Source organism: Diceros bicornis, chromosome 14, assembly GCF_020826845.1.
Source record: "Diceros bicornis minor isolate mBicDic1 chromosome 14, mDicBic1.mat.cur, whole genome shotgun sequence".
NCBI lineage: Eukaryota > Metazoa > Chordata > Mammalia > Perissodactyla > Rhinocerotidae > Diceros > Diceros bicornis.
In genome coordinates, this window is record NC_080753.1 from 41,142,755 (window position 1) to 41,155,570 (window position 12,816).

Genomic DNA, 12,816 nt, shown 5'->3' on the forward strand with positions numbered 1-12,816 from the left:
CACTTATCCATCTTCTCTCTGATCAGCTCATGGGCACAGTCACAACCAGAGGAAAAAACCGTCCCAAAAGTAAAGAAAAAATTTTCTTCATCTCTCATTAGTCACAGTGTGCGGGCCTGAGGGACCTGGGACCCAGTCCACTCTGTGACCACAAAGTCCCAAGATTTCCAAGGAATGGTTTAGAGCCCAAGATTAGTCTGCTGTGGGTCAGCCAGCCAATAGTATCCCTGAGCCTACTTTCTCAGCAGTTACTAGGTAGAATTCACAGAAACAGTTTAAGAATTAAAATCACATAGCTAGGAATACTCTTTGAGATGATCAGGCCTTTTTTTTTTCTTTTTTCTGTTTTCAGAAGGAAGATATTTTTCTTTTTCTTTTTTTTTTTGGCAAAACCTCGAGATTCCCTGTGGATTTTGGCATTGCTGCTAACTTGGAGGAGAGGCCTCTGTGTGTAGAAGATGGGGTTGGGGTGGGGAGGTGATGCGGTAAATGTAAACAGCCCTCTTTTCAAAGCCGTAGGAATCTTACTGAAGTTGTTCTGCTTGTGAGGGCAGTGGATAAACAAGGCGGAACACAGGGAGGGTTGGAGGGGTAGAGAATGAAGCAGGACAGCAGCTGCAGGAGTAGACTGTGGACCTTGTCATTCACTCAAACCATTGAGGGAGAGATGCTGAGGATACTGAGAGGGAAAACACCTTTCTTTCGGAGATGTGGCATTCTAGTGGGGTCAGGAAGATGGCAGCAAACAAAGACTTTCTAGTTGGGCTTCATCATCTGCCAGTAGATGGACTGGTTGATAGCAACACCCCTGTGCACACATACAATGCTCCCCTCCTATGCCCCACAGACCCCAATCAGGCCATTGTATAAATTTCTTCTAGAATAATCTTCCTGAGACACATTTCTTCACGTTTCCCTCCAGAGACTAAAAGCTTTCCCTGAAAGCCTTCAATTCCTTTCTGATTCAACTCAAAACTGTGCAATTGACATGCTAGCAGTGGCCCCACAGTTTCCTCCCAGGACTGGGCTGCACTTGGGAAGGGACAGAAGAGACGGCTGTGAGGGTCTAAGAGCCTGGCCTTCCCACAGCCTCTTTCTGAAGAAAATAAGACCCAGGAATTCTGGGTAAGTTTGTGCCAGAAGCATCCAGTGAAGCCAAGGCTCAACCCCTCTGTTAGCTGACCTGAGCCAGAGGGAAACTCATGTGTTCTGAGCATGAGGAGGACTCATAGCCCACGAGGTAGCTTAGCAGGAAACCAGGTACACATAGGGTGTGCCACTTCAGATCATGACAACCTGACCCAATCATTCTCTGCCATGAGAAGAATAAACCTAGATGATGTGTTCCTTCCTTTGAGTCACCTCCAGCAGTGGATTCCTTCCAGGTGAGGCCAAGACATCTTCGTGCATAACAGACTTTCTTACTGAGTCCAATTCAAATTCCAAATTACTAACTCATGGAATCAGTGAGCATAGTAAAATAATTTTGTTAAGTTGCTAATTTTCAGGGCTGCAGCAATAGTAACCAGTATTTTTACCTTGTTACAAGGGAACAAATTTCACAGAACACACAACACTAATAAAACTGGGCCCCCAAATGCACTGGAACCAAGGATGCGACAGTTGCCTAAACTTTCTCCATCTGGAACACTTCTCTCTGTACATCTGCTTTGGTCTAACCTGTCTGTAGATCACCTTACTTTTGCTTTTCTAGACCACACTGTGGATAGAAACTGCCTTCCCACAGCTCCCATGCATACCTGCTACTATACCCATATAACCAGATATAACTGGTTACATATCACTGAGACATTGAATCAAAATGTGCAAAGTATTCCCTCTGGCCTAGTGTGGGTCTGATGTCAATCCAAGATCCAGTCCATGTCAGCGGGCAGTGGGGCCACATTATATGGACATGTATTGGAAGACAGGAAGTCACCACTGCCAAATGGATGGGGGTGCAATGAGGGCAGACTAGTCTTAATAGACATTCAGTATATTCGTAGCGGCAAAGCCTTATAATCAAATGCTGTTGATGCCCAATCCCATAGCCCCTTGGTCCACCTCAGGGAGACTGTTTCCTGCAAGGTAACAATTTCCCAGGTGCCTGCATTTCTTTTTCTTCACCTTAGAGCTTTCTCTAACACCAATGATGCTCCTTTGCATATACATAGCCTAACATGGAAGTTCAGGGGAGTTAACATCTCCAGGGGCAACCTTAAAACTATGGGGGATGGGAGTTGTGGATGAATGTCCCTGGTTCTCCACTTCCGCTAGGAGGATTCTGAGATATAGCCCACAGTTTCACGTGGTTTCTCAGAGTGTCCTGAGTGGGACTGAACCCAGGTGCCCACATGAAAACCAACTAATTAATGTACTGTCTATGCCATTTTTCACCTAGTTGGCATTTCTCCTTTTATTTATTTCCAAACTTGGGTTTCCTGGGATCACTTTCCAAATAGACTACCTGAACTCAAGTACTTGACTAGGAGTCAGCTCTTGGGGAACACAAACTAAGAGACGAGATTAGGTAGAAATTTTGTCACACATTGTATCCAACAGTGAGAATTATCTTTTCTGGAGAAGTACACTCTGACATATATACCTGAGTCTAGCAAGTGAATAAAGGGCTACAGATAAAATTTCAAAGAATTCACAGGGATCTCCAATCATGGAGGCTACTAGTCTATACAGGGTTCTACCAGGATGGAAGCCTCCTCTTCTTTCAGAGTGAGCAAGGCTATGACTATGATATGTGCAGTAGGCTAAACAGACCATAACATCATCTCTGCAACCTGTGAATATGATACATTGCATGCCAAAAGGAACCTTAGTAATGGAATTAGGGTTTTGAACCTTAAAGTATGGAGATTATCCTGGAATCTTTGGAAAATTATCCAGGATTATCTGGGTGGACTCAATCTAAAATATGAGTTCTTAAGAGTGGAAGAAGGCAAAGAGATTCAATGGAAGAAGAACCAGGAGAGATTGAAAGATTGAGAGGGACTCAAGTTGCCATTGCTGCTTTGAACATGGAGGAAGAGGGTCACAAACTGAGGAAAGTGGCACTCCTCTAGAAGCTGGGAATAGCCCTCAGCTGACAGCCAGCAAGCCATGGCAACCTCAGTCCCACAACTGAATTCTGCCAAAAATCCTAATGAGCAAGTAAACAGATTCTTCTCTAGGGCCTCCAGAAAGGAACACAGCCTGCAGACACCATGATTTTTGCTCAGTGAGACCCATGTCAGAATTTTGACAGAAATGTGATAAAATTAAATTCATGTCATTTTAGGTCTTGAAATTTGTGATAATTTATTATGGCAGCAATAGAAAACTAATACTATAAGGGTTTTGCGAAAATGTTGCAGTGAAGTAAACTGTGACAGGGTGGTAAATAAACTGTGGGGGCTTAAAACCTAGAAAAATCTCAGTTGAAGATGGAAGATTACTAACAAATTTACTTAACAAATGTAACTTGAAAATCACATGCCTGGTGGAGGGGATACAGTGGTGAATCATAATAGTGATGGTAATGAAGAGTAGCTTGTCCCCAGTATCCATGAGTTGAGAGGAACATCTGTGAACATCAATGAGTGATCAAGTGTGGAAATATCCCTTTCCTGGAGATGGATTCTACAGTGTGATAAAAATACCACTAAAGTTCATTTAGCTTCCGTCCTCCCAAATTCTTATTCCACAGATGATCTTCTGGTGATAATGTTGGCTTCCTAGAGACCTTCAAAGTAGGAGGATTGGTTCTGGCTCCATGAGCATGCATCACATTGACAGCGTAGGTGCACATGTGCCCATTATTAGTGAAGAGTTTGGCCTCTAGTCCCTTCACATCTTGTGTTATACAGTCCCTGTGAATTCATTCTCTGGACCACGTCACTCTGCAGACTCAATCCAATGAAGTGCTGAACCTATGGCTCTGACAATTGACGTTGAAGGAACCAAGTGGGGTGTGACCTCCATAGTCACCTACAGTGATCCTCACCCTAGGATGTTGTGGGAGGGAACCTCAGGGCTACACATGGTCTCTTCCCCACAGGAGCAAATGGAGCAGGAAAAGAAGACCAGGCTGGGGGGTAGGGGTGGGACAGCGGTTGAACCTTTGCCAGCAGCACAACTTTCTGTATAAATTCTGAAAGTACTTAAGTTGGCCTTGCCTCAGTTTCCACATTCTCAAAATGAGACTACCTCACAGGGTTGTTGTGAGGATTAAATGAGTGAAATTCACTTAAAGCATTTAGCATAGCATCCAGTACATTTTAATTTATCTATAAATGTTAGTTATTCTTTTTAAATCCAAGCTGTCATTCGCTTGCTGAGTCACCTTTGGGAAGTTAATTCACTTTTCTGCATCCCGTTTCCTTATCTTTAGAAAGAAGACAATAAAATGGTACCAAACTCAACTGTCATATAGAATAATAGAATTAATATTAGTGAAGTGTTTCACACAGTGTTTGTATTTAGTAATATTTTATTGTTGTGATATGTTGCTGTTAAGGAGAAGACACTCAGCTCCAGGATGGGCAGGAGAAAGCAAGGAAGTTATTTCAGCCTGAGGGTCCCTATTCTCATCAGTGGAGCCTAGGGTCACGGGATTTGCCAGGGAAAGGTCAGACACCAGGTCAGTAACAAGGGAACTCTGCACTCAGGTCATTTCTGGGCAAATGGTCATGGCAGTGGGACCCCCTTTCTTAATTCTGAAAACAGGCCACAGAGGCCCAGAGAAGGAGGTGCGTGGGAAGGTATAGATACGAGATCCATTCGTGGCATTGTAGAATGAGACCTCACCAGTCTCATAGTCCAGGAAAACACCCACTTTTTGAGGAAGGTTTACAATTGTCAGGTAGGTCCGGGGCTCAGTGAGAGCCAGAAGGTAATTCTCCTCAGACAGCCCCATAATCCAGAATCCATTATCGGGTGCTATATAAACCCATTTTTTCCTCTCTACATTCTCCCTACACACCCCGACATACCACTCTTTCCTGACACCCACCCCCACCTCCCAGAAATGTCTCCCTGCTGTGAAGCTCCTGCAGCCAAGCACACAGTAATGTGTATCAAATCTCTTGGGGTTGGCTGGCCGATCCTGTCGTGTGTCTGCCCACTCCAGGTTCTTCTGGTCCCCAGAAACAAGGAGGTTGGGGTTTGCTGTGTCCGGATCCAGAATCACATCCTCTGCAAAAAGTTTGGACATGGGCCGTGGGGTTAGTCATTGTACCCAAACCTCAGAGCCTCAGCCTTCAAGACCTGAGACTGGCTGAGGAGGTCTGAGTCCAGAGCCTGGTGTCCCCAGTCTGCCCTAAATGTGACCCTCTCAGCAATGCCAAAGGAAAAGCCCTGGGGTCATATGTTCAGTGGAGCAAAGTGCTGAGCATCAGGGTCTGCCTAACCCAACATCTTGAGCTGGCTCCTTCTTTCCATCTTTTTCCTACTTCCCTCCCCAAAATGACTCAGCCCACCTGTGATTTATAATCACATAGGTTTACATTTCAATCCTTGGTCTACCACTCCTGAGCTGAATGACTTTTCCTTTCCTGCAGTCTCTTTTTCCACAGACCCAAGCTGTATAATATCTTTGAGCCTCAATTTCCTTATCTGAAAAACGAGGATAAAAATACTAATCTCTAGGGTAGAAAAAGATAATACATATTTTGTATGTATCCCGGGCCTGGCATGGAGGAAGTGTCTGATGTTATAATAGCTCCACGTCTTGTCTGTGTTAGAGGCCATGTTGGGGGTTTTCTGTGCTCCCAGACCCACTCTTCTCCTTTCTGTACCCTCTTCCGGGCCCCAGGAATCTACCCTCTGTGGACAGAATCACTGACTCTGGTTTGCCTCTGGTTACCTGTTGGGTTTTGCCAATGGGAGGTACTAGCTGAAGACTGGAAGGGGAAAGAATAGAGAGATACAGTATTTTTCCCCCACTTCCTCCCTGCCAACGTCAGATGGTGATGCTCTAACAAAGCATGACCACTCTCAGGTAGCCCTGTCCTTGTGCTACAGCTTCCTTTGGGCTCCAGTAACTCCTTCTTCTCCCTATGCCTTCAAGCCTACGGATGGTGACAGCTCCTGGCTATTGTGAGCCCTGGTTCACTACACATTCCCTTTTTGCTTTCCCTTAATCCCACTCTTGCCTTTGTTAAGAGTTCATTTTCTAAACCTTCTTCCACCACCAACTTTGAACCTGCCGTGTCTTTCCAGTTGGTTTTTTGACAAATATACATTCGTTACCTCATTTAGCCTTTACCTCAACCCTCACATAATAGGAATTATGGTAATCATTTAAAAATGAGGAGACTAAAGTTCAGGAACATTAAATAATTTGGGGACACACAGCAGCAGGAGGTGGCATAAGAAGCTTGGAAAAAGCAAAGATCTTTGTGCACTGCCTTCTCTCCTTGGTCACTCCACATCCTCACTCTCCCTGCTGTATTAGTTCACTCTGCCTCTCCTTTCCCTCAGCTTTACCTTTTATGCCTCTTCCTTCCCATGAAGATCTCTGGAAGCCCAGGAAAGCAATTCTCCCTGGTTCTCTGAACTCTCTACAGGAAGGTCCTGGAGATGGGCAAACTCTTGAGACGAGGAGCTCAAGTCACCCATCCGGAACTCTCCCAATCATGGGGACTTTTCTTCCCCGAATCTCAAGAGTTGGAGAAGAGAAAGGGAATATGGTCCCTCAGGTTGTTTCCTAGGGACCATAGAGTGATTCACTCACCAGCTTGGAAGAGGGCCATCTTCCATTCTGAAAGGCAGGAGACACAGATAAGGAAAGGGCATTATTTCTGTTCTTGCCCCCTCCTATTCTCCTCATTAAGCTTTTTCTCCCTCCCTTTCTTCAGTCTCTTCCAATGTCCAGCTTCTTTAATCTCCAGCTCTGCCAAATCAGGCATATAATCTCTCAGAAATGGGAGACTTCCTTCCCTCCATTATGCTGGGGCTGCAGGCGACATGATCAGGATTTGCTGAGGTGTGGGCATGTGTGCCAGCAGGGTGAGGCGTGGCTGAAAATGCCCAGACTCTGTACCTAGAAGGTCTTCTCTGCGGCCTAAGAAAAACAGAGGTGGTATCCTCCACAGAAAGTGAGCCCCTGGGCTAGATCTGATCATTCCTACTGGGGATGCTAGTGGGCCACACAGCAGCGAAAATGTTTAAATGCTTGGTGCACATGTGCCAGGAAACTCAGAGAATATCAGGGTCACTCACCAGCATAGGCAAGAGACTTCTCTCCACCTACAATGGAAGAAAAGTAGAGATGTCACCTGAAATATACCATTTCTTTTTTTAATTTTTATTTATTTATTTTTCCCCCAGAGCCCCAGTAGATAGTTGTATGTCATAGTTGCACATCCTTCTAGTTGTTGTATGTGGGATGCGGCCTCCGCATGGCAGGAGAAGCGGTGCGACGGTGCGCGCCCAGGATCCGAACCCAGGCCGCCAGCATCGGAGCGCACGCACTTAAGCGCTAAGCCACGGGGCCGGCCCTGAAATATACCATTTCTGAGTCATTTTCTTTCTCTTCATTTGCACCCATCTAATCTTTCTTTTTGACTACCACTCCCACCCTTCCTACCTTCTCCCTCTTCCTGTTCAATATTCTCCTCCCCTCTCCTCCTTAATATCAAGTCTGAGAGCATCAATTGAATGCTTGTGATACCACGGGCGCCATGTAAGTGCTTTCACAGCTGAGACCCGGCAGGTCTATTCTCTATGTATTTACACTCCCATACCTGGGCGTGGGTGACACGGTGTGTACAGGTGTCTGTGGATGTGCACTAGAATCCAACTATCTCAGGCTTTATGATGTCCTGCCTCCTTCTGAAAAGAATTGGGCAACTTAGAAATTTCTGATACTATTTTTTTAAAAGCAGATCGAATAAATCTATAACTGAGCCACTGTGGCCACACCTTTTTTAATAGACATTTTTCTCTCCTTCTTCTCTGATTTCCTCATTCTTTTAAATCTTACATTCTTTGTTTTTTTCTTAGCAGCCTACAGATTATGGAAAGCATCCAGTGAGGTTCCCAGCATAGGGAAGGCACTTCATTTGGAGAGTTTCATCCCCTTCCTCCACTTTTCCTTTCCAATGCACCCTGAATATTCCCTGGTGCCTTGCTGGGCTGAAGAGTCTGTGGGCCCCTCCTGGAGAAAGATTGAAGGGCCTTTTTTCCATTAAAAAAAACATGACTCCCAGATATTTCCTCAAAATCAGCCACCCTTACTTCCTTCCCTGGTAAAGGGATCCTGGATATTTCTTAGCCCTGGGTAGAGTTAGGGGTGAAGAAAGGCACGGGCAAATATTGGGAATTCAGAGAAAATGTCAGAGTCACCCAAGCATAAGCCATGATAGGCAGTCTATCTCTCTTAAGTCTGCAATAGAAGAAACCTGAAGAGTCAGGGAGCAACTTAACACAGAGATACCAAGACGTGGGTGGATCCCTGGGGGAATCGGAACTTACGCAGTACAAGCTGGAGGTACTCTGGAAAATAAGCAGGAAAAAAATTACTGTTGTGGGGATGAAGTGGGGAGGATCTTTGAAAAATAAAACTTACTAATGACCCAGTGCAAAGGTGGGTGCCTGACATGGAGATGGGGTGAGATCCTTGGGGGCACCCACCCTTAAGCCAGAGCCTTAGGTTCTCTCCCTGGTCTGATACCTCTTGCCCTTTGTTCCTGCTCCTTTACTGCTCGCTCTCTCTCTTTCTCCTTCTGCTGTCGCCACATGAAGTAACCTGCCCCTGCGAGAAGCAGCAGCAGAACTGGCAGGGTCCCCGCCAGTGTGGAGATCCAGGGCTGGGCTCTCCAGAAGAAGGGCTCTGCAATGGAATGGAGCTTTAGCCTCTCACTCTCAGGGCGGGGATCACAGAGTTGATCTCATGATGTTAAATGATCCCTCTCCTCCTAAAGTCTCAGAGAATTTAGGAGAAGACATCAGTAAGCTCTTACTATAACATAATACTGTTCCTTGTCTTGAACTGTCTGCTTCTCACGTGTGAATAGGAGTTAGTTGAGCATCAGAATCATGTCTTTTCTAATTGAATTTTTCTATAGGTTACATTTACATGGGTCAAATATCAAAAAAATATAAAAGTCATCCAAGACTGCCATCCACTCCCTCCTCCCTCCCCCACATTTGTTAGCCTCTCATTAGTCAACTTAATATGGTGGCTAACGATATGAACTTTGGAGCTGAGGGCCTGATTCAAATTCTGGCTCCTCCCCTTGACTGGCAGTGTGATCTTGGACTAATTACTTAATTGCTCTGTTCCTGGTGTCCTAATCTATAACACTGGGTAATAATAGTACCTCACTCACAAAGTTAAAGGATTAAATTAATGCTTATAAAGAACTTGACACACAGTGAATGCTATTCAAGCGTGTATTAAATATTTAAAATATAAATACACTCATATTTTTTCTTTTTTACACCAAGACAGCATTCTATACGAACTGCTCTGCATGTGGCTTTTTCTCTTCATCTTGGAGATCCTGCCATATTAGCACAGAGATAATGTCTGTGTTTTCTTTCCCAGCTGTGCAATATTCCATTCATAAAAGTTCCCCATTGATGGAATTTTACATAGTTTATAACTTTTTACTATTATAATTAATGCTACAACAAATAACCTTTTACATGAGTCATTTCATACATATGCAAGTACATCTGTCAGAGAAATTCCCAGAAGTGGGATTTTGGATCAATGAATAAATAGTTTGGAGAAATACTGCTTATTGTTCCCAGAAGAATTTGTGCCAATTTATACCAAAAATATACCAAAATGTACCAACAAATGTCTAAGAGTGACTGTCTCCCCGCAATCCTACCCTCAGAATGTGTGATCTACCACCACAAAATAGTCTTGTTTGTTTTGTTTTTTTTGCCAATCTCAGAAGTGGAAAATGTTTTAATACATAGTCCTCTATCGAGTGAGGTGGGACATTGTCTCATGTGTTATTTCCTTTTCTGTGAACTAATAATTTATTTCCTTTGCTCATTTTTCTACTGGGTTGTCTTATATTTTAAGGAGGTTACTCCTTTCTCTAAGACGTCAGTTGTACATATTTTTTTCCCATTTTGTAATTTATCTTTGCCTAAGGGTCTGATCTTTACCATTTTCCCACAATTCCCATTGTCTGTCACAGTTTCTGGCACACAGGAAATAGTAAATATTTGTGACATAAACAACTTAGTGGGGAAAAGAAACATGCACAGAGTAAGAAGGAGGCTCCAGATCCCTGCTCTGTGCCTTATATTCACTGCAAAGAAAAAAGTCAGCAACAGAGAATTACATATTCTCTTTTTTTCAAAAGCCACAGCTCAGCACAGTATACCTGAGCTAAGCAGGATACTGACCTGCAATGGAAATCCTGGCTGACTTTTCCTGGTTGAGGAGGGGATTTCTGATGATACAAGATACTCCTTCCCCAGAGCTGCCTTTCACAATCACAGATTCTGTGACTGCATACAGACCCGCTCCATCCAGCTCCAAAGGTGCAGCCACAGCTGGCATGTCTTCTCCCTTGGCATCTATCCACTGTATTTCAGGTCGGGGATACCAGCCGGTGGACATGCACTCCAGATGGATCCCTCCATCCTCATGACCTTTCATTTCAATGCGAGGATCAGAACCCAGTGCTGTGAAGGATAAATGAGCCTGAATTCTTTGAAGCCTCCTGTATCAATGAGAGTCTCAACAGGAAACAAATGACACACTCACATTAGATAATTCAAGGGAAGTTTCATAAAGGAGCTATGAGGGGAAAACTATATGGAATAGAGCAATACCCCAGGGCCAAGATCAATGAGGCAGTTATCACCTACCCCTAAACCCAAAGGGAAGTGGAAAAGAAGCCATTTTGAAGACCTAAAAGAATAAAGTCATATAAAGAGCATATTCTTAAGAGGAGCTGTCATCTTTGAGAAGGGAATGTGGCCAGCTAGAGGTGGTCCTCAGGGAGAAAGCCAGGGGGATAAGTACCTAGACCCCTCTTTCCTGTCTCCCTCCTTCGATCCTCTGCTATGGCTCCCCATATAGCAAACCCAGCCAGAAACCACAGGGAAAAAGAGTGCCCTGAGAAAGAGAAATGCAACCCTTGACATCTGGATATCAGCCTGGTCTCAGTGCTCTCCTGTTGAACATAAGCAATTCCACTGAACATCAATATCAGACAACGTCACTTTGTCACTCTGGTGGGTCAAGAAAAAAAAAGACCACTCAACAATTGTATTTGATCATAGGGAAAAACATGAACACTGTCCAAACCTCAATCCTGACAAACATTTCCCTATCCTGGTTATGAGTGACTACTGCTCCTTGACCAATCACAGCTTTAGTCTCACTCTAGTCTCCCTCCTAGATAAGACTTATTAAGACACCCACCTACAGAATCACACCTCCCACTTTCCTGACAGTTTCCAATCCAAAGCAAAGTCCCACTTCCATAAACCCTCCCCCAACTCCTCTAACACAAGCTCAAATTCTATGCGAAGTCTTCTCTAACAGACTCTTACTGAGACACTGCACAGTTCCAACATGGTGTGCATTCTCCCTTCCTGCAACAAGTAATAAACACAGCTGGGTCAATCCAGGTGTGTTCCAGGGGATCTTTGGTGGGAGAACATGGGCAGCACAGATGCTGTCCCACAGGTCAGCCTCCCTGGGCCCACAGCAGCATGTACCTGGAGGGGCCACAGAAGTGATCTGGAACACAACTGAATCCAAATAACTGTGTGCCATCACTGAGGAGATATTTTCTTGTCCTTCTTATCCCTGAGCTTCCACTTCCCTGCTTAGACCCTGGTAGCCAGCATGAGGGAGTTCTTTCCTTAATATTATAGGGTACAGGAGGGATTATTTCTAGAGAAAAACCTGTGTCTTTCCCAAGGCCCTAAGAGAAAGAAAGAGGGAAGGCAGTGGAGGCAGTTCCTAGTGATGAGCCAAGAGTGCTCTGAGATGGATTTGGAGCATGAACTCTGACTCTGCCCCCAGGTCCCATGGAGGAATGAGCTCAGGACAAAGCCTGGAGGCTCACCTGCTACCTCTAGCTCCACCATGGCTTTTTGAGAGAAGTTGTCATCTTGGAAATAACACTGGTAGCTTCCACTGTCAGAGGCTCTGACAGGGTAAATTTGGAGAGTAGCCTTCCCTTCAGTGATGCCATCTCTTAAAATCGAAGTTCTCCCTCGATACTGTGCCATCTGATTGTCTTCTACTTCCTTTCCGTTTGCGTACTCGTATACTACCTGCCTAAGGCTGGATCTCACCCACATCAGATCCATGGTCTCCGCACTCATCTTCGGGGAAAGATGACAGGGCAGTTCAGCGTCTTCACCCACCATGCCCAGGATGGGACCAGGGGGTCCACTCACAGAAAACTGAGCTGGTCAGTAAAAGGAGAAGCTCCATCAGAGGAAGTTGGGGCTATGAGGGTGGGAGAGTGAGATACGAAAAACCTAGAGAGCAACATAATCCTAACAGAAGTAAAATTTTTCTTAATGGCGTGTGCACACTTGATTTGGGATTGGATTTCTAGGTATGAGAAATTGTCAGAGGTTCTGACAGAGCACTAGGAGGTAATTGTGTGTTTCAGATACATGAAAGCAGAATGTTCCGTACCTGAACAAGGGGTAAGCTGCTGGACCAAGATGAAGCAGACAAGAAGGTTGATCAGAGAGAAGTCTAGAGAACTTGCCATTTTCATCTGCGCTGCAGAGACACTCCAGAAAGGGTCAGGCAGAAACTACGACCTGGAAGAATATGGCGAATTCCACATCAAACCTCCAACTCCCCTAGGTCAACTCAGG

The 12,816-nt window shown here is 44.7% G+C and overlaps 1 protein-coding gene across 1 annotated transcript; it reads right to left on the reverse strand.

Moving 5' to 3' along the window:
* Positions 1-4,657: 4,657 nt before the first annotated feature.
* On the reverse strand, positions 4,658-12,366 carry LOC131414027 (butyrophilin subfamily 3 member A3-like). Its single transcript, XM_058555069.1, has 7 exons — positions 12,045-12,366; positions 10,366-10,647; positions 8,669-8,827; positions 8,470-8,490; positions 7,216-7,242; positions 6,728-6,754; positions 4,658-5,187 (listed from the first exon to the last, which is right to left on the reverse strand). The coding sequence occupies exons 1-7, from the start codon at positions 12,349-12,351 to the stop codon at positions 4,658-4,660; spliced, it is 1,353 nt and encodes a 450-aa protein (XP_058411052.1). The 5' UTR covers positions 12,352-12,366.
* Positions 12,367-12,816: the final 450 nt, after the last annotated feature.

Bases quoted from the DNA above. Each gene is read 5' to 3' on its own strand.
- LOC131414027 (XM_058555069.1), bottom strand. From the start codon at position 12,351: ATGGTGGGTGAAGACGCTGAACTGCCCTGTCATCTTTCCCCGAAGATG. The intron at 8,828-10,365 runs GTCAGTATCCTG...ATTCCATTGCAG, and splicing joins AGCCAGGATTTCCATTGCAG to AGCCCTTCTTCTGGAGAGCC. The intron at 7,243-8,469 runs GTAAGTTCCGAT...CTTCCATTGTAG, and splicing joins GTACCTCCAGCTTGTACTGC to GTGGAGAGAAGTCTCTTGCC.